This window comes from Tetrao urogallus (assembly GCF_951394365.1).
Source record: "Tetrao urogallus genome assembly, chromosome: Z".
NCBI classification, from domain to species: Eukaryota; Metazoa; Chordata; class Aves; order Galliformes; family Phasianidae; genus Tetrao; species Tetrao urogallus.
The window spans coordinates 65484532-65512105 of record NC_136816.1 but is presented as its reverse complement, the minus strand read 5'-3'; the positions used below and the strand labels follow the sequence as shown (position 1 = coordinate 65512105).

Sequence of the window (27574 nt, the reverse complement as noted above, 5' to 3'; positions counted from 1 at the left end):
TGACAACAAATCACGCCTGTGTATCAGACTGCACGTCAATGGTATGATGTAACTTACACCACTGCTGCATTTTAGCTTTTCAAAAGAGACACAAGCATATGCTATGGCCACATCAAGCGATTTTCGGGGTTTTCTGTTTGATAACCTCCACTTATTAATACTTCACTTCTAAAATTTGTATTATTGAAAAAAAAAATCACAGAAGTTTTATATCTATAAGGAATAACCTCACAGGCACCGATATGACAAACATTTATTTTTTAAGGACTGAGAGGCATTAATATCATGTTGCCAAAAGTTGATGGAAAAGAATGATTAACTTTGTCCAAACGGGAAATGCCTGCTTCTACTTATATGTTCAGAAAAGAAAGTCAGAAAGTTATTTTTTGGCCTTGCTATGTCACAAAGTCAATCATACAAAGAACTACGCATTTAACCTAAAATAATAGTTTTTAAAGCCCTTCTATTAAAAACAAACATCATGCAAAACTTTAATCAGTTACGCGGCTGCTTTAACTGTTGCAAGATCATACTGTATATATTAGCTTTTATACTGCTAATGCACAACTAACAGCAAATTTGCTTAGATTAACACAAATTTGTCTTAATTACATTATATCACACTAAGACAAATGCCACAAGATTGGCAAAAACATTTAACTGAGCACTCAAACAGCAGGCTAATTGTGTTGTAACCCCTTCGTGTTTAGAAAAAACCATAATCCTGCAGTTTCACTTTACAAAAAAAAAAAAAAGGTTTGTAAAATATTAACTGGGGGGGGAACAGTTTATACTATCAAACACAAGGTAACTTACACAACTAGTGTCAAGAGCAAACAAAAAACCTTCTAAATAAAATGTCAAAATACACATCGCAACAAAAGCACAAATACTGCATTAAATACAGTGAAGATAAGACAACGCACTTGTTCATTAAAAAAAAAGGACAAAAAAATAACAAGAGTTACTGAAGTTAGCAATACTTTTAAAGAAAATGCTATAAGGGAAAAAAACTCAGAACAATTTTTTTCCTATGACAGTTTCCATTTGTAGTCTTTCCATCCATAATATATCTGATACAGCACATCCATTACAATGTTCAGAATCTCACAGAAGAGCAAGATCGTTCTCTTCCAAATCTAATTTCTGAGTTGGTTTTGGATGTTTTAAACAGACATTATTATGCATGGAGTGAAAACAAGGCAACAAATGGATATTTTATCACCTTCAATCTCAGCATAAAAGATAAACTTTTTTTAAAAGTTATCATAATCTTTTTTGTCTTTTTTTCCTTCTGCTTCAAATCCATCAACTCCATCACTGTCCCTTCTCCTTTTACGATTGTTATGGATGTTGAAGCGTTGATTCATCTGTGGCAATGGATCCATTCCTAAAACTTTGTGAATTTGACGGAATGCAAGGAGTCTCAGTGCAAACTACAAAAAGGGCAGAAAGAAGATATTTCAGTTAGAAATAAACATCAATTTTGAATAATTTGTCAAACAATGATTAAATGGTGTAAGTTAATATCCCTCTCACGTCCTGCTATCTACGTTCTTCCTTTCTACAACAAAGTTAACATAATATGTACATGTCACATTTACTGTGTCAGTGCAAGTCCAGCAGCTAAGACACATTATACTGAATCTGCAAATGTGAAATTCATACAGCAAATTCTACATGCACATATGACTGTGTTGACTTTATTTCTGGAAAGAAGAGAGCAGACTGTGACAGCTATCATGTCATCCAAATTTATTTGCTTTAAACATACTTCACCTTACCTGTGCACTTGAAGTAATATCCTCTCGTTGCTGATCTGTCATTACAGCAAGTGTATCAAAAGGATCCTTTTCACAAGGGTCCAGAAGGCCAGGACCACCTAGAATGGTTATGCTAATTAGTAGCATATCTTTACCTTGATTAAGATTGGAGATTTTTATGTTACTTCAGCATAAGTATAGATACAATGATCAAATTCAACTTGCCTTTAAGGATGATTCCTGAAGATATACACTCAAAAACTCTTCTAAGTGCATCCCCAGGGCTCTGTGGCCCAGTAGCACTGCTGATTGCTTTTTCCACAAGCAACTCCATAGCCTGTAAGAGTAATAAAGCCTGGTTAATTTAGAAGACTGTCTGAAACAGAAGAATGCTGGCACTGTTGTCCAGTCCAGAGCTTTCCATATAGAGATTTTGAAGAACACTGTACAACATAGAAGCATTTCAGTTAAATGGAAAAGAAAAAAAAAGGCTGTTAAGAAGAAAGCTGGTGTAAGTATCAGTCTTGATATCTCTCTTTTCACAGGTAGCCTAAAAGTTTTTTATGTTTGTACAGTGCTACCCTACCTATTAAGACAGCCAACTTGTCCAAGATTTTTTTGAGTTTGCATGAAAAAAGATGAGTTATCTGAATCTGGCAGCCATATGAATGAAAAATACACAGTATACCTAATGAGATTAACAGCCTATGACAACATGTTTTGCTAGAAGAACACAAACTCAATCAAAAACATAATGGTCTTTTGAAGTTTAATCTAAGTGGTTACTAGGTCCTCAGTTTAACAAAACTGAAGTGTACAGTCCATGTTTTTCCTGGATATAAACTAACAGTAACTCAGATGTTCAACAAATATGAAAAAAAACCCCACATTTAATGATCAGCAGACTTTCAAAAATTAACAAATCTAAAAGGGTTTAAATGACTAGCAGCATCTTACATACTACCTTTTTCCCTCTGAGCCTATTTCCATCTTTTTCTTTTGCTTTTCTTAGATACTATTAAAAAAACCCCAAAACTGTAGAAGATATTTGCAGTACTAAGGAATAGCTTTCCTTAGCTTTTTCAGCATTAAATGGATGTTTCAATACTACTTAATTTGCAAACATCTTTTTTTTCCTCTTAGTTTACAGTTTTTCAAATGTTACCTTCTATTTTCACTTTCTAGGAATAAATTCATACAATTTGCTGTTGGCAATGTTGACTACAATTCCTCATTCCTTCCTATTTTTGGCTTGATTTAACTGTTGATTTTCACTTCTTGAACATCACATTACCACGGTCCCACCATATTACTTTGGACCAAGCTTCTCACTTCTATCAACAATAACAGCTGTTTTCAAGCATGAAGCAAAATGTAGCAGTAAAGAGAGAGAGAAAAAAAAAAGGAATAATGTCTTTTTGCACTTACTCAAATCTATTTTTTCTGAGTTCAAAACAGGACAATGTGAATTACAATTCCCTGGTGTCTGTGTGCATTAGAGGCTAGATTACACGACTAGAAAACTAACCTTGAATAATCTCGAATGATTTGTAGGAAATTGACAAAATTCTTCAAGTTCAGGGTTTTTTTTAGGTGTATAAGGAGGCTACTAATATTTTCTGTGTTTAATCTTCTGAAGATCTTGTGTTATTAAAAATAGTTGAGAACTTTTTGAAAAGGTCTTTCATTTGTTACAGGCCACTAGCATACATGTCAGGAAAAGTTCTGTATCCAGATCTATAAAATTCCAGCTGTGACTTGCAGAAATCACATAGTTTAAAAATCACCATTTGTCACTCTGCTGTTTCTTTTGTCAGGAAGACTTTGAGAACAGTCCAGAAGAACAAGTGTCTGCACAGATTTCAGTGTTGGTCCACGTCACTCACTAACACAGCCTGTTCTGTCATCCTGTGCCAGAAGCAAATCAGTGAGCCTTCTTGCAGAGAACACAGCTATGCCTGCCACAAATCTTTGTTCCCTTCAGGATGTGCCTCAGAACAATGTGGCAATGAGGAAACAACAACCCTCGTTCTCCATACATGTATCTTCTCTGTGTTGTGATACTTATTAGGATGCCTTTCTGCAAATACACCTGGGGTTATTTTTTGGCAGTTCAGTATCATGGTAATAACAGAGGTTAGTTAAATATTTTTCTAGTTTTTTTAAGCTATATTTGTACAGTGTAACTTTCAGAAATGTAGCACAGTAATGAGCAGGATATTTGTATATTACTACAAAAACTTAAACAGAACCCTTTTTATATTTTTCCAGGAACAATCAATGTTATCAGAAGTACTTTAATAAAATTGTCTGCAAGCCTAATGCAGCCGTAAAACACTGTTCATTAAAATAATGACAACCACTGAAACTGCCTTGACAATGCTAGCTCTCTTTCTACCAAAAGTGAGGAGTTTATAGTGGGAAGCAGCACACTGCAACAGGATTTGGTCTGTGAAGCAAACCAGTCAGTTTACCTGCATAATAGACATATTTTTGAGAGTTTTTGTTTCATACTAATCTCCTCTGGTCAACAAATTGTAAAACAGATTGCATTCCTGGAGAGCATCTTTTAACACACTCAGTGTAAAAGGAATTCTCCAAGATCCATCTGGAGAACCTATGAGAAGTAAATGAACTCAACCTAGAAACCCATTCTTAAGTGGCACTGATCAAGATGCGAATTTTGACACATCCACTGTCTAGAACTGTCATATTTCATCTTGCAGAAGGGTTGTATTAACAATCACAGGAATTACTATGATTTTTTCATTTGTTCTTTAAAGTAGCCTTTCTGTTATCACAGAGTTACCTGGGCACAGACAACTGTTAAATCTCATTTAATAAAGTTAGACAATTTCTAACCAACCACCAGTAGGTGGCTAGAAGAGATTAATTTCTTTATATACAGTTAAAACAAACATCTAGAATAAGGATTGTACCAATAAAAAATTCATATGAACAAGAAAATTCCTTTGGAAAAAAAAATTCCATCTCCGGATGGCTAAATCTTAGAAAATTAAGTTTCTAGAGGGACTACATAGATTCCCTCTAAATATAAAAACAACAACAAAAAAATACTACTGCATGAAAAGTCTACATTTAATGGCAGTAACCTTTTCCAGTGCCTGTGTACGAATTTCAACAAGACTCATTCAAAGGAACATTACTCACCCAGCTTGGAAAATCAGACCAAGTTGGAACACGCTGACAGAGATCACGAAGAATACGAATGATAATCACACAGGACTGCAGACCATTAGCTCTAGCCTTGAGAGCAATACAAAATCAAATTAATCAATCCCAGCACCAACAGCAAATATGACTTGTTGAAAGACTAAAACACCACTGTTCAATGGAAGCTCAGATCCAAGACTGAAACAAATCATTTTACAAGTTTCCTCCATGAGCTGCCATTTACAGCAGTATTTTATAAAGGGTTAGTAATTTAAGGTGGTAGAAGTCAAAGTGCCCAGGTTATACAAGAATAACATTTCTTGATCCCCTGTACACTTTGACCCATGTTCACTTGTAACAATGAATACAGTATCTTTCTATATTAGAAATAAAAAGGATAAAGTAAAGGTCTAAGAAGTAGGTATAGAGACTGAAAGGTCAAGGGAATCTGTTTGGTTTCTTTATTGTGCCTTTGCCAGAATGCAAAGTCACTAAACCAAACAGTTGCTTCTCACCTTTCATTCCCTACACTCAATGCACTTAAAGAAATAGGAAAAAAAAGTCTTAAATCTAAACACAAAGCTTTAAACACATATTCCATTATTTAAAGCAAAGTTACTCTGCAGCCTTATGGAATATATAACAAATATACAATATATGATCACCCCAAGCGAGTCAAACTTTCAACATCGCCTTCTCAAAGAGCAGAAAAAAAAAATCATGTCAAATGAGCCATAACTGCATAAAGCAGCTCCTCCATACTCAACCTTCTACATTTAAATTTAGGGACCAGAAAAATATTAAGTATTATTAGCATGAACAACGCTGAGTGTTTTCAGACAATTAAACACTTATAATGCAACTGAACTTAATCTCTCATAAGGCTACAAGAAGAAAGTAAAATGATGTTCCGAACCTGGAACCACTTAGCGTGGCGTAGAGCAGCCAGAGCGTCAAGGCATTTTTGCCTGTCCAAGACGTCCGGTGGGTCTTTCACCATACCCGAGGTTACATCTAAAATGGATTGAATTGGCAAAATGCAGTGAGGAATGGGTGTTTGACCAGGTGAGCAAGACACTTCCTTAAAGTAGCTTCAATGTCACACATGCCATTTGAATTTTAAACCCTTGAATGAGTGTAAACGTTCCATGAAAGGTATTCAATTAGAACTAGGGCATTAACCAAACGTGAAGATCAACAGCGTAATTATCTTTTTGGTTACTTCCAAATGCATTGCAGATCATGCAACGCCCAGTGCTTCTTTGTTTAAGCTGCCACTAGAAAAATACGTATCCCCTAAAATACTGAAGGAAGGATGGTTGGACACAGTGCACCAGCACAGAGAACACAAGACAGAAGGAACACAAAAATCCACTTTAACCAAGTAGAAACATTCAAACTTAGGCTTCTTGTACATTTTAACTGTCTCCTGTTTTTTGGGACCTAGACCTCAAAAGAAAAGTATTGAAACATCTCAAAAAAAAAACCTAGATGTTTTGTAGCAATATTACTATTATACTTCATGAGAACGTAATGATTTTGCTTTAAAAGCTGACTGTAAGAACTGGAAATGCTCTTCAATATTACAGAGTTACACTGCTTTCTAAGTACCCTCTGTTATTCAGACAAATTAACACCTCAATCCATGACATATGTGCTCCAAAATAACTTAAAATGCAAAGAAAGGGGACTCCTTAAGACTTAGCGGAAAAAAAGCAAAGCAAGGAATAGTTTAAAAAACAAAGCATAACGTCTGAAAGATAAAGAGAATTCAGAAGATCCCATTTATTAAATATTCAGAAAATTAATTGACAAGCTGACTGCTTTGTTACCTAAATGGAAGAGATCACAATGCCATTTTGGAAGTGGTTTTATCAACAGGAACCACTGAATAAAGTGAAATTGTATCTTCAGGTTATTTTCAGTTGTAAGGCTACACTGTAGCAATCAACTTTAAAAATTAATGTATTAATTATGAAATTGGCCACTAGGACTAGCAATAAGGAATATTGGTAGCATAACTGGTAATGTAACATAGAAAGAAACAAAAAGCCCTCTCTCAATGGCACACGTTTCACAGGAGGTGGCTATATGAAAGAATATAGTTTGTGGCAGCAAGACGTAAATTTAGGTAAGTCACTTGTAGTGATGCTGCAGAAAGACAGCTCTGAAGCTGCCACTTCGTTTACTAGAAAAGCAGAATAAATAGTTGGATACCTTCCTGAGTACAAGAAGCTGTAAATAAGCATAGTGCTACAAATTTCAGATACTACAGTTAAATTTAAGCTGAAGCACTGCATTTAGATTTAGGCATCTTCATATGATAGTCTTATTGCTCTGAACAGAATTAAGTAAAAAAGTATTTCAAAATAAGAACCAGATTGAGAAGAATACCGTTATCTTCTCACAAAAATACTCAAACATAGGGACCATATGTTAAAGTGGAAAGAAGGAACTAAAAAAGCATTTACAAAGCAAATGAACACATTTAAAGAGGTATTTAAAACAAAACAAAAAATAACCAAACACAAACAAAACAAAATGAAACTAAACCCCAAACCTATGCAAGAGAGGTGCCAGGTAAGATAACTGACAAAGTGAGCACAACTTGGATAATAGAGACAAGAGGTACACTAAGAGAAATCCTACAGAAGAAAAGAGTGGCAAAGTAAAGTTGAGAAATTTAAAGCAGAAGTATGGTTTCGGTGGGCCTAATTATTCATTATTTACATTCTTCTAAAATTAATATGCAATGAGGTAACATTGCAAATTTTCAGCACAATTCACTACATTTTATACTCCTCTTACTTGACTTCTAGCTCTCAAAAATTCCAAAGTTGGAAAATAATTTTACAAGAAAGTATTACACTACTAAGTGCATAGAAGAGAATCCTATTCAATGCTAGAAATGTAAATCTAAAACGTGCTACCAATGTAGGAAGAATGTATGAACAGAATACCCTTGAAACTTAAAAAGACTGTAAAAGTCAGAAGTTGCCAAGGCACCTCTCGTGTTGAGAAAATACTGATCGGAAAAAAAAAAAAAAAAAAAAGGAAACTCTTGTAATATTTAATCTGTGGATTTTTGCATCTGTTTCACGTTGTAGGATTAACCCCTTAATGACTATTTAACTAAATTCAGACCCCAGCCTACCACCCTGTTACACTAAGGCACAGAGTTGAGTTAATTTACAAAACTCAATCGTGAATTCTCACCCTATGTAACATATTTATAACTAGTCTAAGCATAAGGGGTTAATCTTGAGTTAGACATGCCGTGTCCACACTACTTCTTCATTAAAAGTTAACAGGTATATCAATTTCGTAGCATTATTATGCGAAATATATATTACCCAGTCAACTGTTTCAAAACTAGTGTGAACACTGCTGAATTCTAGGAGAGAGACAAGGACAAAAAGAAAAACGAAACAAACAAACAAAAAAATAAACACAAAGTAACAGTAGATGCCAGGACGATGCATCCAAACCCCCTTTCTTTGTAAAGTATGGCAGGTGTGACAGTGAGCTTTTGAAAACCTTGGTCAAAAATCCTTCCGATGTCTTGGCGGCAACCCCTGACAGGAATCAAGTCTCTTTGCTAGAAGGCTTTGGACCGGGGCTATTAGCTAAGGATAAAAAAACCACGCGCATACATGTATAGATATGTACACTTTGCTTGCTGAAGGAAAGATTCCACAGCAGGGGTTAGAACACTTCAATTATATCAGATTTGGGAAACTGTCAAACGCAGAACACTGTAAAGAACAGTAGCTATGCGGTTAACAATTTTATATCACACCGTATTTTTTTATCACGTAATAGATTATTATACATGGAACATAATTCTTCTCTGTGTGTAAGTCTCAGTCTCGTCTTTACTCAAACTGGTTCTTCCGGTAAAGCCTTCCTTATCACCTGAACTAGCTCCCCAAGCGAGCTAAAAAAAGAAAACTTGTAACCATTGTTAAGACACAGAGCATGAGAAGCTGCAGTAAGAAAAAGAACACAAAACACGCACTGTTATAACTCTGCAGCAAATAAGCAGCAGTCTTCATAATAAGGCCTTCTTTGCTGCAACAATTTGCAATTCAGTCTTCTATTTTCTCGTTTCAAGAGTGAACTTTACTGAACATCTATTTCATACTGCTCAGTGTCTTGGAGAGAAATCTAACTTGATTTTGCTTGCCCAGAGGCAGAACTGCATTCAGCAGTGAATAAACTCACAGTGATCATTTTAACTCAAGAGTGGGTCAGACAAAAATACAAATTTGTTTCCTTTTGGAGGCATAAATTGAGGAATTAATTGTAGGCATCTTGTTTTTATTTTTTGCTTGTATAATGTAATTTTAGACCACAAGCAATTTAACTGCAATTGAGTAGTGTGGCAAAATCAATACTGCAGTTTTTGCATAGCACATTAGCATGGTGTTTAAGGTTAAATTCTTTTAACGATTATCTGACTTAATAATCAAAGGCATTAAATGAAAGTATTCTCTATAAACTTAAGCAATATGCAAAGTCAGATTGAACACAGACCAACCAAGAGTCATGTCACACCTGAGATTGCCAAATCCTGAGTACTACTGACTGGATGTGACAGTCTACGTATAAAGCATTTATAGGTAGGTATAATAGGCATCAGCTTAACAATCACGTACAAAGCACTCTTAACTGCTCTTCAGAAGACATCCGAACTACATGAGACATCTGGAATTTTCTCTGATTACACAGGATGACTTTGTTAACTGAGTTTGCTTATGGTGCACTAGTCACAGTCACAGAACATAACTAATGCAGTATAAAAACCTCAAATATTTTAGAGGACGTGTAATGATGAGATAAAATAAAAAACAACTGTAGCTTATATAAATATGTATATACAGAAGCACATATATACATAAATGTGTACAATTTTCTCAACCTGCATGAGAAGCATTAGAATAATCTCAGGCCTCCTATTTGTAGGTTCACTGTCAAACACCAGAGCCGTGTTTGCCATGATGTCTTTCAACTATGAAAGTACAGGATTAAAAGGAAACAAACGTTAGTTTTATCTGACCCGGAGACAAAAAGAACCAATGTACTGCAGACATTAATCATGCTTGTTGGCTTAAAAGCTTTTCAAGCTTTGAAAGTGTTACAGAATAGACCCTAAAGCAACACTGCTGGCACCAGAGAAACTGTGGACTTCAGAAACATAAATTGATTTATGAACACCACCTTCTCCTTCAGCTCAGTGACAAGCTGTTTCTTACTATACTAGTCTGGGTTTGCCAGTTGGATATGAGACTTATTATAATACCGAAAGCCTAAAATGTACTCAAAAAGCAATACAGACCAAAAACAAACAAACAAACAAACAACCTCAGAGAGCTGGAAAAAATTGCACTTTTAAAGTCAGAAGTGCTATTACCATCAAAAGTATTACACAAGAGCATTTTAAGTGCCAATGCTAATTGGAATGTGTAAGTGATGGTAATACTGATCCAGTTTAAATCCAAAACCATGTGATTTGGTTTTCTAAAAGGATACAATCTTTCTTTCAAAGCAAGACTGCTCTAGAATGCAGTTTATAGCCACTTGCTACTGAATGTTTAGTTCTTCACTTAATCAAAATGACGAGGGAAAAAAATAAAAGTTTGTACCTTTTCCAGAAAGCTGAGGTTGGACATAAAGTTAGAATTTTAAAAAATTAAATAAATGCATCATGTAAGTATTTATTTTAACCAACTGTTGTCTACCAAGACTGGTTGTTGAAAAACAAGGTTTCAATCAGTGTTGTGCCAGCATGTTACCTTCCAGGACCTTAATGCCATCTTAAGCAGAATAGATAAACATATCAAAATACATAGGAGAGAGGTAATATCTTTAACAACTTCCCAACCTCCTTCCCTCATGTTCTCCTCTCGAATGACTGGAGATGTCAGTGTGATAGTAACTTGCATTTTGGGTTCCACACATGAATTTAAAATTATCGCTGCTTCTGGGACTGCACACTTGATATCGTATTTCTCAGGACTTATAACCTAAACATTGGGAAACAGAGATTTCTATTAGCAGATAGCCAAGGCAAGTATGGGGAAGAAAATGGATTTCAACACATCTTTTTAACGGAAGGACAGAAATGCAGTAATAATTATACAATGCAGATACATGTATTTTCAAGGAAGTCACAGCATATCCAATTAAAAAGAAACCTATAAACATAGAGATATATACAGATATGGATTTACTGTTACCAAATCTGCTGTCAACAAGCACGCAAAAGAAAAAGCACTACTCATAAAGAGAATTCACATGCAAAGTAAGTTATTTAACATGAATCTCAACAGCATTTAGAAGAAATCCTCACAGCCACTTGAAATGTGAATCGTGTATGTCTCCCATTTGAATACAGCAGCCACAAAGCTGCAGCAGTTCCTCTCTCCAGCTCTCACTTTTACAGGCTGAGTACTGTTCTGAGTACTGAGGATGCTGTCACAGCATCCTCAGATAGGAAAAAAGGGCAAGACAGACACCCAGGGAAAATGTTACAATAAAAAAACGGTTATTCTAAATTGCTTCTTGCTACTATATTTAATAGTTCTACTTCAAGAAGCAACAGGCGTATCAGTCATCTCCTTCCACAAACTGGAGGTGATTTGTTTGCATAGACAGACCACGGTGTACAATTTTTAATTCTTCTTGTTTTGTTACTTTGAGCAGGACCCAATATTATTTTCGAATTAATCTGATCCTGCTAACACTTCTACCGTGCTACTGATTATGCCATGCAATTCACTGAATTGTACTGAAAGACTGATGCTACGGCAAGACTTCTATGATGACGGCGGGCAGACTTGGTTTCAGTAGGGAGCAATGGAGCTACAGACTTTATATATTCGTTACTTATGGAAGTATTGCAAATGTTTTATATGAATTCCACTCAACATGCAACTAAAACTGCATGTTTGATTTGGGAATTTTTTTGTAATTAAAAAGCTACAAGACTTATTTTATTAACTTCCTTGTGGAACCTCAAAGCATAAACACTGAAAAGAAACAGGCCTTAATTCAGAACTTTGACCTTCAGACAGCAAGCTTCCTTTTTAACACTGTAGTAACAGAAATTCTTCCTTGGCTCATTTTTATTTGACAGCTAAATGGAATCTATTAAATGATGATTGATACTACATTACTAGCATAAGCATCTAGAAACCTGTAAACCCACAAGACGGAAGAAGTAAAACATACAGCATGGTCATTGAATTCAGATGGAAACACTCAGAAAATCAGAAGAAACTGAACCTGAGCTAGGAAATGCAGCAATCAGCTTAAAGAACACAACTTATTCTATGAAATGATTTTTTTTAAAAAACAGTATCACATAAAAATCAAATAAAAAAATCTCAATTCTACTCACTGCAAGTTGTTTGGGAAGATTCTCAGCAATACGGCAGAGTAATGTCTTTGAAGGCTTCTCAGCACATAACAAAACAAGATTAACGTTTCTATCCCCACGGAGCAGCAAGCCTTTAGCCAAAACGCCTACCCGTAAAACTCCTTTCAAAGCTCTGCGAAGTAAATTATAGTTAAAAGCTGCATTCAAAGTAGAATTATAACCTTACAATTAATCCTGAAGATAAAAAAATGAAATAAAACAGGACTATTCCTCATCCACTTGAGGACAGAGTCAGTATTAAAAATCGTTATATCAAAACCTCACAAGAACAAGACCCCTGCAAGCACTGAGAACAATCTGAGAAAAAACATAAAATGACTTTTAGAACAAAAGATTAATTTCTCAAAAAAGAAAAATACCTGTCTTTACTGCCATCTTTTTTATCATCTCCCTCTTTGCTCTTGTTTTTTTCATTGTCAGTCATGTTGTCAGAAACAAGTTTCAAAGCACGCTCAGTAATAGAAACAATTTTTTGGACTGCCTGAAGTTCCTCCTCTGTTGGATATATTGCTGCATGTTTGGTCATCACATAGCGGTCATCAGAGGAGTCAGGGCGACGCAGAGGCTAAATAGAGGACAAAAGAGTATTTCTGAAATGTGTGCATATTTCAAAGTTCACGGAATATTCAACCCTCAAATCACTTAATCACTGTTCCAGTCTCCCCACCCTCTGTGTGAAAAACTTCTTCCTAATATCTAACCTAATCCTCCCCTGTCTTAGTTTAAGACCATTCCTTCTTGTCCTATCACTATCAGCCCTTGTAAACAGTCATTCCTCCTCCAGTTTATACACTCCCTTCAAGTACTGGAAGGCCACAATGAGGTCTCCCTGGAGCCTTCTCTCCTCCAAGCTAAACAAACCCAATTCCCTCAACCTTTCCTCATAGGAAATATGCATCCAACCCTCTGATCATCTTAGTGGCCCTCCTTGAGCTCCACATTCTTCCTGTACTGGGAACCCCAGACCTGGATGCAGTCTTCCAGATGGGGCCTCGCAAGAGCCAAGTAGAGGGGGACAATCATCTCCCTCTCCCTGCTGGCCACCCCCTTTGGATGGAGCCCTGGGCAGCCCGATCTGATGGGTAGCAACCCTGCCCACAGAATCTGCATTGGAACTGGACCGGCTTTAACATCCATTCCAACCCAAACCGTTCTATGATTCTATGGTGATTCTAACCCTCCTCTGGGACTAATGAACCAGCCACTTCTTACTCATATATCTGTCCACAATCATAAAATGTTCTGGGTTGGAAATAATCTTTAGAGATCAAGAAAATAAAGTTCTATAATGCAGTAATACAGAAATCCATAATCACATGTATTTCATAAGAATTAGTATTTGTCTTTGAGGCATGCTTTCTTCTTATAGGTGGACTTATGCTGGAAGACAGATTCACATATAATTTTTTGTTTATCATCCAAATACTTTACTAAGAAATACCGGAGAAAATGCAGCACTGAGTAATTTTGGTCCTTAACTGTGCCTCCTGGTAAGTAAGATTTCATTTTTTCCCCCCCTTAAGTTAAGAAACTCACAGCTGGTCCTTGGGGCTGAGGAGGCATTCCTGGTCTCACTCCCAGCAGGCCAAGAGGTCCTGGAGGTCCATGAGGATATCCTCCATCTGGTATTCTACGACGGTCATCCCAATGATGCTGCTCTTCCTCCATTCTCCTCCAGTACATGTCCTCTTCGTACCGCCTGAAGTGCATCAAACAAAGCATTCTCTTTACACAGCCATTTGCACTTCCAAACACTGTAATGAATTCTTCGATGTCCTCTCTAACCCATTTCTGGTAGTCATCTACAGATACCAGGAAACTCCAGAAGGTAAACAAAAATGAATGGCTTTTTGAAAGTCAGTCTCTTTATACCAAAGTAGTTCTATTAAGTCTACATTTCTCAGAAGAGGTCAACACTAATAAACAAAAAATCCTAGAGGGTTAACAACTATTTAATTCAGAACAAGTTAGTATAGAGCTGCCATAACATTCAAAAGCACCAACTCCAGAGGCACCAACTAGCTTTATGTGAATTTCACTGCAGCCTTGTCTCACTGGTATAAATGCATTTACCTCATTTCCATCCTCCAGCGTTCTTCCTCTTCTCGTCTTCTCCAGTATTCTTCTTTCTGCATCTGTTTCCTCATCTTTTCTTCTTGAATTTTTCTTGCTCGAATGCTGGGCTTCACTTCTACTTGTAGATCTGGGTTTACTTTTTTCTAGTTAAAAAATAAAATAAAATAAACTGTTTTCCTCTCATCTCTGTTAAAACAGTTTTTCTGGAATGTTTAACACACACTACTTTTGCACAGTAACATCAGGAGGAATAAACTATAGTCTTAGAACTACATAGAGTAGTTCAAGAAAAATGTTTCCACTAATTTGAAGAATTAATGTATTACACATAGCATAAATTCCTTTTTCACTTGCCTCAAGAACCAAGCAATTTAAGATGAAAATGCTTCACATAATACCTAATAATTTACTGTTCATTCTGTAGCTGGTGACTAATCTGTAGCTAGAAAAAAAAATTTCCTCCTTAATATTGTGTGCTTCCTGATACCCTGTTCCTGAAAGAGCATATTCACAAATTACTGAAAATATTTTTCTAGTAATTCTTTCATCCTTTTCAAGATTATGCAGGCCCATTACATTTCCAGTAACCACAGCAGATTGTTCTTACATTATTTCATAATAACCAAAATGCACACTGTACATCAATCTCTCTGCATTCATGACTGAAAAAAATGGCCCACGTTTGTTTCTCATGTCTCCACAAAGGGCTTATGCTGTCTACCCAAACAAAATTTTTCAGAAAATATTAACATAATTAGTATAATTATATTTATATATAATGTATAATTAATATATATGAAAAACTTAACACTATATATAATTATATAATAATTATATATATGTAATTAATATAACAACAACAAAAAGTATAGTATATAATCAATACACATGAAAATAAAGCTATCCAGAAACACTTTTACAGTGTTTGAAATTAATGGTAAACAACACAGAAGAACCCTGATCTGCTTGCATATGTTGTACCATATTTTAACATTGCAAACGTTCCCAAATATAGTGTTCAAAATTAAATAATAATAATAATAATAAAAAAATAAATAAAAACGCTTTTCCGATCTGCTTAACTTATTTAAAAACTATAAAGAAAATAACTAGAAGGTGAATATATTTCTCTACCTTTTCATGTGCTGTTTACTCAGGACACTTAATCTCGTAATCCTTAACGTCAGACCATTCAATTAGTCAGCTGACATCTGGTAGATTTTCAGACAGAAGCACAAGGATTTCTACTAACCTTATATTGGAGTCTGTGCCTCCTTCCTTTTAAGTGCATCTCCTTGGCATTAGGGTCATTAAAACTGCATTCACAAAGTTTGCAGTGAAAGCGGATCACCTTTCCTTCATCATTTCTTACCTGGAAAATAAAATTATAATACATGTTTCTATGGGTTTTGATTTTTAAACCCAAAACCGATGCAAAAATTAATTTAACTCAGTTATATTGGATACTGTCTGATTACAACACACATTAAAATACTTGTTTTGAAATAAGAAAAACTAGATCTTTCAGTTCTATCAGAGACACCAGCGTGCTTGCTTATGAAAAGAGTTCTTCCATACAAAAGAACAGGCAGCTTGAAACCTGAACATGAACACACTGAGCTGAAGTCAGTAACTGCAAATCTGCAAAATATGAAAAACTGACATCAAATTCTGATCCTATATACAGTTCATCTCACCAACATGAACAGTGTCTCACTAAACTCAAAACAAAAATACACAATACAATAATGTAAGCATATAAACAAGCCTTTTCAGGTTCAATGTTTGTTTCACCCTGAACAATTTTTCACCAAAACATCTAAAAAAAAATCACCACAAATTGTCATATTAATACCTCCTCCACATAGTCATGTCCCACTGGCTGGACATCACTTTGCAAGGCAGCAAGAGTTGTAGGAGGCACTGATTCAGCTGCAGTGTCTGGTTTCACTTCCTGTGTTTGTACCGTGGTAGTGGGAGTTGCTTTAGCACTTTCAGCCGATTTCATTTCTTCCAGTTTACTTCCTGTTGTCTGAAGCTTATTGCCACCTAGAAATCAAAATTTTTCAATTTTTAGCTTCCATCAAATGAGATTATGATTACACGTGATATGCAGACTGATGATTTCATTTGCAAGTATCAATGTCCTGGGCAAAGCATAAGAAGCCTTTTAAAACTAATTAAAACTTAAATATGCTGAAATTACAATTAAACAGGGTTTTGTTTTGAATAAATATATACTTAAAAACATCTAAGCTACTTGAACACTTAGTATTAGCTTTTCTATTTTAGCGTGAAAAACTTTATTGCACAAATGCAACTTATGTAATAGAAGTTACGTAACTGTAATTTTCATCATTTTCATGCTTTTTTAAAAGTGACAGAAATTAGAGGGAACAGTTTAGCAAAGATATTCTAATGATCTCTTTTCATCATCAGATATTATTTTTGTAAATGGACGAAAAAAAGTAATTAAAACCATATGTTTGTGTTAGCAAAGGCACTATGCTCTTGCTGTTGCAACTGCATAGAGTCTTTCGTTCAAGAGCAGGATAAGCTTATTTTGGAACATCTGCTTCTCATCTCTGAAAGTCTGTCATGCTCATTACAGAAGTTTCCATGCTACATTTCCACTACTACAAGGACGTCCCAGTTGCCCAGTTACCAACTATCAATGTACTTTAACAGCCCAGGCTATAAACTGAAATTAGGGCCAGCTGGACTATAGACTGCTGTACTCCAGAAGCTACTACACTCTTATCAAGTATGAAGAAGCTTCCAGGAAAGGCAGAGATAACAGGACAAAAAACATCATAAATTGTGAAGCAAAACTTTTATACGCATCTTTATTTTCACCTATCAGTAATTCTCTTAATTACAACAGTTATTCATGCATAATTAACTAAATACATTTGTATTTGCTACAGTAAGATCTTAAAAAAAAAACTATGGAATAGGTTAGGTTTCAAAATAAAGACTGACTTCTGTACTTGCCAACAAAGTTTATTTTCGGTGTAGATATTTTCTTTACTGCTATATTAGCAGCAGTTGAAGATGTTTTGTTGTTGGACGCTGTGTTAAGTGGTGTGTTTGCCGTGGGAGTAAGAATTTTCACTGCAGAAGATGCAACAGAGGAGTTCACAGTACTGCTGCTAGTTGCTATGCTTGAAGCAGAGGCAGCTGGTTTCGAAGCAGACGTGGATGTTGAAGAAGTAGCCTGGGTAACTACATTTGGTTCAGTCGAAGGAATGGGTTTGCCAAGTTTTGTGTGCAATTTTACTACCTGTAAGAATACAAAGAAATTCATATCACCTGCCTGGAAAAACTAGAAAAAATGAACTTAAAGCTTATGGAAGCTGTAACACAAACATGAATGTAACACCAAAGAAAAAAAAAAAATCAGTAACTAAAAAGTTAGCTACTGCTTCTGAACAAAAAGTGATCTTGGGATAAAAAGGACGGAGATGCAGAAGTTTTTGTCATCTGAAACTAGAAAATATTTAATCATCATCTCAGATTGCTTATTTTCATCACAAATTCATAAATTTACTCCAACAGCTATGTGCATGAGAACAGAAAACCAATAAGCTGACAAGGCAATAAAACAGAAGGAAGTGTTTTGCTCAAACTATTTCTACGTCACTGCTCTGCTGCCTGGTTGCTTTTTCTTCTCTTCAAAAAGCACAGTTCATTAAGCTATTTTGGTTCCAAATTGCTTACAAATCGAAGTTATTTAATTCAAATTCAGGAACATTGTATCTTTTGATCACTATCTTTTAAGAATATTGAAAGAACTGCCAAATTATCTAGCAAATTTGAAGAGATTAGTTAGGGAAAGGTTGTTTCTTTTTTCTATTTTTTTTAAATACAGATCTGCAGAGATGATTAAGGAGGACGTGAGAGGAGTATTTCAGAGCTCCTTAAAGTTCATAGAAAGCAAAGAGGCACAATGCTTATTCTTGAAATTAATGCTTCAGGCAGAGTAGCAGTTCCTTTTACAGGCAGCTGATCACCACTGGAGGGAGTAATACAGGGGTTTCATAAAAACCGAATACACACAATGAAAGCTAAAGTTTAAGAAAGATTTGAAAACAGCAAGAAAACTCTGCTTTTATCTAAACCTGTAGACAATGATAACACGTATACAATAGCATACATACACTTCTTTTTTCTTTTTGTTCTTATTTTTTAAGTAAATCATAATCCCAGGCAGAATACAGACACATTGTCAAGTAGCAGTAAAGTTTAAGCAACATTTCAAATGACTGTCTGCAGCAGAATGAACAAGATTCTTCAGAGTGTACCGAAGTAATAGATTGAGATTTCAGTTTTACGCAGGTGGAGACCTAAACAAGCAGTGGCTAGTGACTAACTACAGAGAAGAGAAAGCAACAATCTAAATGTATGAGGACAGTAAGTACTACACCTCATGTACTCATGTGGTTATTGAGAATAACCCAAAAATTTAACATCTCAATGTATTTATAAAAGAAAGAATACTAGATAAGTCAATTTAAATTCTACTAACAACTGGACTAACAAAAAACCCTGTATTTAGAAAACTTTTAAACCACAGAAACAGAGGAGAATAAAATAGCTTAGGTTGGAATGGACCTTAAAGCTCCAAACCCTCTGCTACAGCAGTCATCACGCACCAGATCAGGCAGCCCAGGGCCCCATCCAACCTGGCCTTGAACATCTCCAGGGACGGGGCGTTCAGAGCTTCTTAGGGCAGCCTGTCCCCGTGTGATTCAGTGACTGCATAAAAAGTTTCCCACAAAGATTTAATCTAAATCTCCTCTCTTTCAGTTTTAAACCATTCCTCCTTGTCCTACTACTATCAGACTGTGTAAAAATTAGGTTTCCCTGCTGTTTATAAGCTGACTTTAAATATTGCAAAGGCCATAATGAGATGTCCCCAGAGTATCTTCTCTGGGCTCAACAAGCCCAACTCAGTCAGCCTTTCCTCACAGAAGTGCTCCAGCTCCCCGAGAATCCCTGTGGCCTCCTCTGGACTCACTCCAACATTCCAGCTACTACTGTACGGCCAAATTCAAACACAGGTCACAAGGGTTCACAGTGCAGCCTGTATTCTGTAATCCCGAATTCCTACTTAAGTGCACACCTACCAAATATTTCCAAATACTCATTATAAAGTCTACTACAGGGTGCTGCTCTTGCTCCCGTATGTTTTCTTTGCAGGAAATGCCAAGGAATGATGACAATTACAGAAAATAGTCTTGGAAAGAGTTAGGAGGGACATGTCCTCACTCACTCTCTTCCCCACCTCAATCAACATCTTCATCCTATGATTTTCAAATTTTCCAAAACCTCCTTTTCCCACTGATGCAGTGGCAATATTTTTTCCCCCCTTCTCCCAACAATGCCCTTCTGATAGTGAGATTAAATATACGCTTGAAACAAAACACAGAACAAAATATTTTTAAACAAAATTATTCAAATTGTACTGTTTCTGTTCATTTTCTCCCCTCTAAGATGAGCGGGAAAATATACAAGTGACAAGAACAAGAGAAAGTTCTTACTTTCTGATGCTTGGCTCCACGGATATGGGCAGCATATGCATCTGCTCCTGTACAAGACACATCACAAAGCTCACAGCGCAACTGATTCTGAGTTCCACGAGCAGAAGTACTGTTGTTACTGGTGTTCTGGGATGCTTTTAACGCTGCTTCTTTCTTCTTGTGTTTCTGACCTTCTAAGTGTTCTTTGTAAGTCTGTTTAAACAAATTATACACATACACTAAGCTGCCTTTGTATTGTTTGTCCATCATTTGTGCGACCACACATAGTATAGAATGTAGCATAAAATACATGCTTTACGTAAGAAAGTCAGTATGCTGAGGATTTCTTTCATATGACAAACTCTAAGGCGTAAGTAGACCACTTGTAAGATTAGAACATTTTCTTCTCTTCCAACAGAAGTCCATTTTTAGAGGTAATACTGTCTGAGTATTCCTCTCCAACACCTCCTCGATTCCTCAATGAAGTACTTTTCAAAAGATACTGCTATGGAAAACTTGATACCATCACAGAAGCTTATCTCAGTCACAGTTTCCTGCACTGCACAGAATAATTCTCAGTTTTGAATTTTTCCATCAACTTGTATGATGACAGAACTAAAAAACTGGATTCAAATAAAGGTAGCACACAAAGCTGTGCTGAAAATGAAATGCAGAAGTTGAGATTAGCTCCTGTGCTGACATTGGCAACCTGGGAGATAACGGCAGATTCACTTAAATTACTGTATAGCCTATCACACACAAACACAGCATTAATTGTTATCTACTTTTTATACACTTGTGTCCACTGTGAAACTAAACTGGGATGACGGAATACAAAGAAGAATAAATTTTCAGGTTTACCATTCACAACATTTATATGATTCAGGAGTTTTGATGAAAGTATATTCTGTGAAGTTTGGTATCCTAAAAAAAAAGCAAATCAACTTCAACTTTCAGAATACTTCTGAGTCTGAAATACAGTTACAGCTTCTCTGTGCAAGCTAACAGAATGCACCTGTTTTCTCATTGTTATTCTGTAACAGCACACATTTTGATTATTTATCCCACTAGTAAAATTACAGAGTCCTTAACAGATCCTTAAAAGTTAACAAATATTTTTGACACCTTTATAGCTGGAGAAGTTGTAACAAAAATGTATAGCAGAATATTACACAATACAGGTACCTGTGGTCCAGCACAGCTGATCTTACAAACATCGCAGTAGTGGATCTGGGGTGGTTTGGGAGGTTGTTTTGGTTTCATTTGCTTATTTTGGAATGGTGCCTTTTTAGTAAAGGTGGTCCCTGTCCAAGCAGCCGTTGCTGCAGCAGCAGCAGCAGCAGCCGCTGCCTGTTTCTGTTGCTGCTGTTGCTGCTGATAATAGGACGATGCGGCTGAATACACTGCAGCTTCATAGCCAGAATAAGAGGTACCTCAAAGATCAAAACAAATAAATGTTACATCACTGTAGATCATGTATCAATTACATAACACACAAATTACAAGCATGCGTTGTAATAAAAGTTGAGGGAACAGGGCAGAATACAAACAATGTACTGAGATCTTGTTAAGCAATCCTGGTTTTTCTTAATGTTTCACAACACACAAGTACATAATATATAACTTTTATCAGAAGCATATTTGATTTTTGACACATCTCTGCAATGCACAGTTATGTTGTTGGATATAACTACCATCCCTAAAGAATATGTGAAAATTCCTGGTACATCTTGCAGGTCTCATTATGGTGAAACAAGAATATTTATCAAAGCCAGCTGAAGTAACAGTTTTCCTGAACCAGATTTACAGTTCAAAAGTAAATTTCCTTCCATGAAAAGGAAGACATATTACATAGAGTAAGGGAAAAAAAAAAAAAGAATATAAAAAAATGTAACACTGTGTTATCACATTCTACCTCAGAGATTTAAATTGTTCTAGTGCAAAGCTGCTGGCCTGCTAAAACCTGTGCAGCACATACTAGGTATGCACTCCTTGATTGCTACTACTAAAGTTGAATAAGTCAAGGAAACTGGGCTTTTATACCTTGGAGACAGTACTCCCATAAACCTTCTACATCTACTGGTTCAACTATTTTAATCCTCTGTTTCAAGAGAGTCCCTATAAAATCCCTTTCATAAACAGAAAAGAAACAAAATAAAAATATTTAAACTAGCTATAATATGCCAGCTTGCCCGCCAGTTCTGGGTTTCTAATTACTGAAGGAAAGATGGTCGGTTTTTTTTTTTCTGTTTTTGTTTGTTTGCTTTTCTTCCAAAGCACCCATTAGTCTTCTGTTTTGGTTCAATACAACCCAGACTTTAAAGATTTATAACGGATTGTTCTTCCCTACCAGTTGCCACTACAACTGTTGTTTCATCGCATCAGGCTTCCTACCAATTTCCCTGGGTTAATATTTGTGTGGATGTGTCTCCTTCTCTATTCTTATTTCCCCTCATCTTTTCTCTAAATCTTCAGTAAGTCTCAACACACTGGCAGTATCCTGTATATTTTCACATGGAACAAAATAGGCATATTTAACCATCAAATCTCTTTTAAAGATAGATCATTATACTGGCAAAATATTTTTATGTAAGTGGTTGATACTTCACAGTAGACTGATATATTTGAACACAAAATGCTAAAATTCTGAGCATTTAAATCCTTCTGTAATAACTGCAAAGATCTCAGTAGCATAATCTGTAAAATTCTTACCAGAGTAAGTAACCGCTGTTGTACTGTATGTTGCACTCTGAGTATAGGATGGAACAACAGTAGCTGCAGCTGCTACTGGCTGCACAGTAGAGGATACTGGATATATAGAAAACGTAGTCGTTGCTGGACTTGGGGTTGCAGGTTTTATAGCTGTTACTTGTCGTGTTTGCTGGGCTTGAGTATATTGAGTTGCCCCTTGGCTATATCCTGCTTTCGGAGCTAATTAAGATGGAAGACATCAGTGCACAAACATAGACAGGCTTTAGTTGAATGAAGCGCCAACCATGTTAAGTAATATTTACTGATTATTTGATTATATTCTGGGGAACAAATCTAACAAGCGGAGGTAGCTTTTCTGGTTGGTTCCTTTTAATTTATTTATTTTTGAAGTCATAGTTACGCTCTGTGTAACTGTGTAACTCAACACTGAATAATGATATCTCAGATTATATTACTAAGAATTAGTTACTGATTGTTTTTTTCTTTAAAAGTGCTGCCAAACCAGCCCTCTTATTCAATAGTTTTATTGGAGTATATGCTGAAGTACTTAAAAATTTTCACAGCATTTCTTATTAATGTAAAAAAAGTAATTATGCTTTGTAGCAGTCATGATACTAATAATTAAAGAACTACATAGATTAACTAACTAATGTTAATATGTTAATATGTCAACATATTGACACAGTTCAGCAAACTTCCAAGACAAATCAGCAAAAGGTTTGTCTAGAAATATGTTTTGGGCATAAATATATTTTAAGGTATTAAAGCAGTGCCTACATTCTATAATGACAAGAGTTTGGAGCATGCAACCCACCTGTCTGGTAGTACGACTCAGCCACTGAAGGTTGAGGCTGGGCAGCAGCAGCCACAGCTGCAGCAGTTGCTGTTGGCTGCTGATAATATTGCTTGCTGTCATAAGCTACAGCTGGGGCAGTAGATCGAACATAGGAATAGGAATCCTAAACATTTAAAAAGGAAAAAAACAGTGAACATATCCATAAAATATGCATCTGTAGAAAAGGTTATTAGTAGAGGAAAAAAATCCAATAACATTTCCTTCTAATATACACTGAAGAAGAATTAAAAAAAAAAAATTTACAGAGGCATTGTATATAGATAGATTAAATAATTAAATTTTTTTAAAAATTCATTAAGTTAAATAAATTAAACCTGAAGAAAAACCTGACAGACCTTGCCAGATTTAATAAAAAATTCACCAAATGCTTTTAAATTACTCTCCTTCACAAACTACTTTTGTAACTAAAAAAGTAACTTCCTTTAGCTTTTCATATGACTGTATCATATTCCTACAAAATATGTAAGAACAAACAATTTTGACAAAATCTGAAGTCACAAGTTTACAAGCATCACAGAATCACAGAATTGCTCAGGTTGGAAAAGACCTTAAAGATCATCAAGTTCAACCATAACCTAACCATACTACCCTCTGCTAAACCGTATCCCTGAGCATCACATCCAAATGGTTTTAAACATCAAATCCAAATGGTGATTCAATCTCCCCCCTGGGGAGCCTATTCCAGTGCTTAACAACCCTTTCTGTGAAGAAGTCTTTCCCAACATCCAACCTAAACCTCCCCTGGTGCAACTTGAGGCCATTTCCCCTTGTCCTGTCACCTGTCACCAGAGAAGAGACCCACCCCGCTCTCACTGTAAGCACCCTTCAGATATTGGAAGAGAGCAATAAGGTCCCCCCCTCAGCATTCTCTTCCCCAGACTAAACAGCCCCAGCTCCTTCTCCCAGTCTCTCCTCGTAAGGCATGTTCTCCAAGTCCTTTACCAGCCTGGTTGCCTTTCTCTGGACCTGCTTCAGTACCTCAATGTCCTTTCTGTACTGAGGTGCCCAAAACTGAACACAGTACTTGAGGTAAGTCCTCACCATCATCCTACGCTGGCCTTAAACATTCCAACACAGAAAGATCACAGTAATTCAGCAGTGATTTTTTAAATTTGTTTAACACACCTGGTAATTCTGCGTAGTGACAGGAGGTGGTGGTGGCGGAGCTTCTTGTTGCCTCTGTGTATAACCATAATCTGTAGCTGTGTGCGCTGTAGGATAGCCTCCATATGCAGCAGCTGTCGCAGCAGCTGCAACAGCCACTGGAGCAGGCCTGGCTACTGCAACTGTAGCTGCTGCTGGAGCGTAGGCTGCAGTAACTGTGTGCGCAGCAACTGGTGCCTGGTGGACAGTGTAGCTAGCCACTGTAGTAGGATGGGAATACGCTACACCCGAAGCTGGCTGCTGGCTATATGGGAAAAAGACAGTAAGTAAATAACCAAATTAATTCAACATACTAAGCTAATGCCTAGACATTTCAGCATCTTGGATTTGATTAATACTTGGCTGTTCTACAAGTCACTGAGGAACAGCTATCTACCTATGAACATATTTCAGTGGTTTCTATTACCTCTCTTCCTCCTCCATGAAAAAACATCTATATCACTTCAAAGTTTCCATAAATACAGAAAATTGAGTGGCTGATGAATTTTTCTTAGAGAGGGTTTTTGGGTTGGTTTCATCCTGTAGCAGTAAAATTCTTTCAAAACAATATGTAAGCCTTAGGTATGCTATACGTAAGCTATCTTTCCATGTCCGACAAAATTTTAAGTGCTTTATTAGCTCTTCAATAAAACTATCTACTGAATTAAAATAACTACTTTCCTGTGACAGCTCATTATTGACTTTCACTTGCATGATGTTTTCTCGTAAAATGCATTAAAGTTATGAGCTTTACCAACTTCTACAAGCCCTTGAAATTAAAACAGGAACATTTAAAAACATTCCTCTAATACCATTTTCCCACAAAAAAATTAGAATTATTAAATACTGGCCTTGCTTGTATAGCAGTCCACAGTCTCACAATATGAATCATACGAATCATCAACAAAGGACAGGCAGATCATGCAAGAAGACCGCCATCAGGGCTCTGGCAATCTTCCAAGTACATGCTGAGCCTAATCTGCCTCTAAAATTTGCAGGTAGGATACTAATATGTGGCTATTTACAAAGAATGAGTACGCACTACCGATCCAAATAGAAAGTTACGGCCTCTGAAATTTAATCATTTGAAGAAAAAATGATGTTACTGTCCTATTTCAATCTGTAACCACGCATTACAATCAAAGCTTAGAACAGTTACTTTGATTTATAACAAATACAGCAAACTGGGCAAAATAACACTGTCTGCAACTTTGACATAAAATGGAAATTCAGTGATTACTCCGATTTTTGTTTTCGCATTTCTACACTGCGGTTCAACTATCATGACTTAAGAATCATGATAGGATTTCAGATCTCCATAGAACTACTGAAAGATAATGAAAACCCCATTTCATGTCTATCAAGAGATAGTATCTCCTATTTTAAAGTAAGCAGAAATATGCTATCTCACTTGGAACATACCTGTCAAGTTGGAACTGCAGTGTGGTTCTGCTCAAAACCAAAAGGAACAAAAAGTCACAGTACTTTTTCCACGAGCCTACAATATTCTCTCTAATGTAACTACCAGAAATAAAGTATCTTTTTGCTGTAGATATAATTTTTGCTAAAGGCATTTCCATAACTCCCTTGAATTTAGTAACTAAAAAGAAATAAAATTGTAATTTAATTACAGCAGAACAAATTAGCATATTAGAAAGCCATTCTTATTGCAGAAACACACAGAAAAAAAACTGTTACTACTGGGTTTCCTATTCAGACTCTACCTCTTTCCACCACAGGCCCTTAATACTTCATTGCTCGAAACATCAACTACATTAGTCCAAACTAAACTCACAAGCATACTTCATCTCATTTTCAGCTTCTGAGCTTAGCAGTGGAATGAAAAGATCTGAATAACAGAATCACAGAACGGACTGAGTTGGAAGGAACCTCAAAGATCATCAAGGTCCAGCTGCCTGGCTGCAGGCATGGTTGCCAAGTGCTAGATCAACCACCAACTCATGTTGTCCAGGGCCGCAAATTGGCCCTGAGCACCTCCAGGGATGGGATGACCACAGCTTTCTGAGCATCAATGCCAGCACCACATCACCCTCCCAGTGAAAAGCTTCCCTGACAACTGATCTAAACCTCTCTTTTAGTTTAAAACCACTTCCTCTTGTCCTGTCATTATCTATCTGCACAAAAACTTGCTTTTTCTCTTGTTTATAATCTCCCTTTAAATACTGGAAAGCTGCAATAAGGTCTCCCAGCACTCTTCTCCAGACTGAAGAAGACCATCTACCTCAGACCTTTTTCACAGGAGAAGTACTCTAGCTATCTGAGCATTTGCGTGGCCCTCCTCTGGACCCCTCCAACAGCTCCACACCACCCCTGTGTTAGGGACCGCAGACATGGATGCTGTACTCCAGCTGGGGCCTCAGGAAGGCAGAGTGGAGAGGGACAAATCAAATCACCTCCCTCACCCACTTTGGTGTGGCTCCTAACACTGCCTAACATGCCAATTCATACAGAGGTGGTGTCTTTGTCAGTTCAGGTTCAGTAATAAGACTCCACCAGAAAACTCAGGAAGACTATTTTATGGTGGTAAAAGTGAATGATAATCTATAAAATTAGGCATCTATTCCATCCCTTGTGTTAGTTCTGCCGCTTGTCAAGCCACTGATTTACTGCATTCATCTCGCAGAACACGATCGGATTTTTTTTTTTTCTGGACTCATTTTTTAACACAGTAGAACTGTCAGAAACATTGGAGATCAGAGAACAGTATGCCTGCCAGAACACGAGGTATACATATGGAAGCAGGGAAAAAAATGGGGAAAAAGAGAAAGAAGAGAAGCCCGTTACAAAAGTATTAACTCTTCACATTTCATGAAACCATGCTCAGTTTACTATTTCAAAATACATTAAGGTGCTTACAACACACTGC

At 36.4% G+C, this 27574-nt stretch overlaps 1 protein-coding gene across 1 annotated transcript in view; it reads right to left on the bottom strand.

The window, feature by feature from the left end:
• Nucleotides 1-1256: 1256 nt before the first annotated feature.
• The window catches only part of ZFR (zinc finger RNA binding protein), a gene marked incomplete at both ends in the record, with an annotated part of 38248 nt that continues 11930 nt past the window's right edge, over nucleotides 1257-27574 (bottom strand). Inside the window, 18 exons of the mRNA XM_079548355.1 lie at nucleotides 1257-1436; nucleotides 1785-1882; nucleotides 1989-2100; nucleotides 4935-5030; nucleotides 5854-5951; nucleotides 10822-10963; nucleotides 12340-12490; nucleotides 12738-12943; nucleotides 13915-14077; nucleotides 14452-14597; nucleotides 15707-15826; nucleotides 16310-16503; nucleotides 17449-17737; nucleotides 19998-20189; nucleotides 21162-21409; nucleotides 22689-22907; nucleotides 23503-23647; nucleotides 24670-24952. Coding sequence (XP_079404481.1) covers nucleotides 1257-1436; nucleotides 1785-1882; nucleotides 1989-2100; nucleotides 4935-5030; nucleotides 5854-5951; nucleotides 10822-10963; nucleotides 12340-12490; nucleotides 12738-12943; nucleotides 13915-14077; nucleotides 14452-14597; nucleotides 15707-15826; nucleotides 16310-16503; nucleotides 17449-17737; nucleotides 19998-20189; nucleotides 21162-21409; nucleotides 22689-22907; nucleotides 23503-23647; nucleotides 24670-24952 — 3082 coding nt within the window. The remainder of the gene's footprint in view (nucleotides 1437-1784; nucleotides 1883-1988; nucleotides 2101-4934; nucleotides 5031-5853; nucleotides 5952-10821; nucleotides 10964-12339; nucleotides 12491-12737; nucleotides 12944-13914; nucleotides 14078-14451; nucleotides 14598-15706; nucleotides 15827-16309; nucleotides 16504-17448; nucleotides 17738-19997; nucleotides 20190-21161; nucleotides 21410-22688; nucleotides 22908-23502; nucleotides 23648-24669; nucleotides 24953-27574) is intronic.